Here is a 2253-nt window from a genome sequence, read left to right as displayed (position 1 = left end):
GACAGTTTTCATAAACCGTTCCATCCCTAATATATTATATATATATAATATATACACATACACATTACAGACCAAAAGTTGGGACACACCTTCTCATTCAAAGCGTTTTCTTTATTGTCATATCTATGACAGTTAAAGATTCACATTGAAGGCATCAAAACTATAAATTAACAAATGTGGAATTATATACTGAACAAAAAGTGCTCGGGACGGTGGCACAAAAATTACTCCATACATGGTTCCTATTAACCATACATGCAGTATGCATGCGTAATATTTACGCTTTAGTTTTATCAGATTCATTTCGAGGGCAGAGTTGTAGATTACAGCCTCAGATTGTTTGTTGCTCCACCACAGATGAAATAAGTTGATTATTTTATTTGTAAAGCGTATATTAGGTTGGCTGGGGCAATAAAAGTGTCGGTTTGTTTCCATATTCTGCTGCTTCTGCAACAGTTACTTTAAGGGTCCAGCATGGAGCAAATTGGAGCATTTTGCTGTGAAACTGTTAATGGCTTTTGTGTCCAGTAGGGGGCAGCATCCTTTTTCAAAGCGGTTCAAGATGAGCCTTAGCCTGGATCTTCTGATATGTTTCCTTTCTCCCCGGCAGCCCGTGAACCCCTTCCTACGTGGGACAAACAGATCCAGTCTCTGTGTTTTCAAGTCAACAACTTGCTGGAAAAAATCCGTCAGGCGGCTCCAGAGTGGGCAGCACAGGCTATGGAAGTCCAGATGACCCAGTAAACATCAGCACTCCTCCATCCTGCTCCCTCGGCACACATTAACGTTCTGACTTCCTGCTGAATGTCACCACTGGGGTCCTAATTAATAAAACCACCAACAGGAAGTTATTATTTGTATTTTTTTCATTGTTAGTATCAGAACTGTTATTTCATATACATTCTGTCACAGAAGGCAGTGAAAGGACAGTCAGCAAGTGACTCTGCTTTAACTATCTGGGCACATCGGAATGTTTTTAGCTGGAAAAAAAATGTCTGTAAAATGGTTGATAAATGCTTATAAAGACCTGCTGCCCCATTATTAGTGAAGAGAAATAAATTTAAAGCTAAAATACCTTCATCTGTTTTTGTTCCTTTTTATTTATAGCAACAAACCTCCTGTTAAAGTTCATTTTTAGAAAATAAAGACTTGTATGAATGTTTGATTGTAATTGTTACCCACAAAAATTGTTGAACAATAACTTTGAACGAGTGAGGATTTCTGACTGAATTAATTAAATTATTGCTAAAATATGTATCGTCTAAATAAGAGAAATAAAATCCAGGGGATCATATTGTAGGATTATTGAAAAATAAAAAAGAAATCACCCATATGGTTCTACCTAGGTGTGGCTCAACGTCAAAGCATGTTCCAATCTGTGACTTCAGGTCGTATTTCAGGTGGTATTCTCATGGCGGAAACTATTCAGCCTATTCACAAACAGCAATACAGCACCAACGGCTATAGTTGTCTAAAATAACCATTTATAATTGTTTACATTAGATGATTCTGTGTATAAAATATTTCTCATATTAATCATTTTACCGTATATATATCAGATCAATCCCTTTTTCTTCCTGTTGATACTTTGATTTCTTCTACCTATACATACACATATGTTGATATGAGACATTCTGTATCTCAAAGGCCTAAGTCTATGTCAGCAATTGCAGAGCACTGTACCAAATGCAAACACTGCTGGAGACAAATTGGTGAACAATAATATTTATTTTGATATTGATAAACTAAATCCAGAGGGAAGCAGAAGGAACACCAGGCATGGAGAGCAGGCTACAACAAAGGGAGGGAACACGTATAATAGATTTGCATATTGTCCATTTATTTTTAAAATCCCTCATAATTCTAATGTAAGGTAAAAAGGAACCTGTGGTTCCCTCAGCTCATTATTCTCATCTGGATCCATGTGATCAGAGTGAGGATTTTAACTGCTCTTATGCAATCTTCTATTGGCCATAGAAGAGTGGAGATGACTTGAGGAAGGGTAAGTTTCCCCTTTAATGTTGTGATGCTACTTCATGGTGTCTTGCAGCAGAGTATCTAAGTATCTTTTAGATGTATTTTAATGATGCAGTTTCTCCATGGATGGACCTACAGACCAGTTCTTCTCTCAGGGATGAATTTTTCTCTCTTTATACCGTAGGTTCTTTCTTATACTTGGCTTCCAAAGGTTTTTGAGTCGTGTATATATCTTTTTTGAAGTCAAATTTACATAAAGCAAATACACTCACCGGC

General features: G+C 36.9%; 1 protein-coding gene across 1 annotated transcript in view; it reads left to right on the top strand.

Annotated features, from left to right (window-relative positions):
* cops4 (COP9 signalosome subunit 4) overlaps positions 1 to 1134 on the top strand; it is an 11810-nt gene extending 10676 nt beyond the window's left edge. Inside the window, exon 10 of the mRNA XM_015401373.1 lies at positions 611 to 1134. Coding sequence (XP_015256859.1) covers positions 611 to 744 — 134 coding nt within the window. The 3' untranslated portion in view covers positions 745 to 1134. The remainder of the gene's footprint in view (positions 1 to 610) is intronic.
* Positions 1135 to 2253: the final 1119 nt, after the last annotated feature.

Source organism: Cyprinodon variegatus, unplaced genomic scaffold, assembly GCF_000732505.1.
Source record: "Cyprinodon variegatus isolate N-32 unplaced genomic scaffold, C_variegatus-1.0 Scaffold1214, whole genome shotgun sequence".
In the NCBI taxonomy this organism is placed as follows: Eukaryota; Metazoa; Chordata; class Actinopteri; order Cyprinodontiformes; family Cyprinodontidae; genus Cyprinodon; species Cyprinodon variegatus.
Note: the sequence above shows the minus strand (reverse complement) of the source record. Positions and strands in the feature narration are given on the sequence as shown.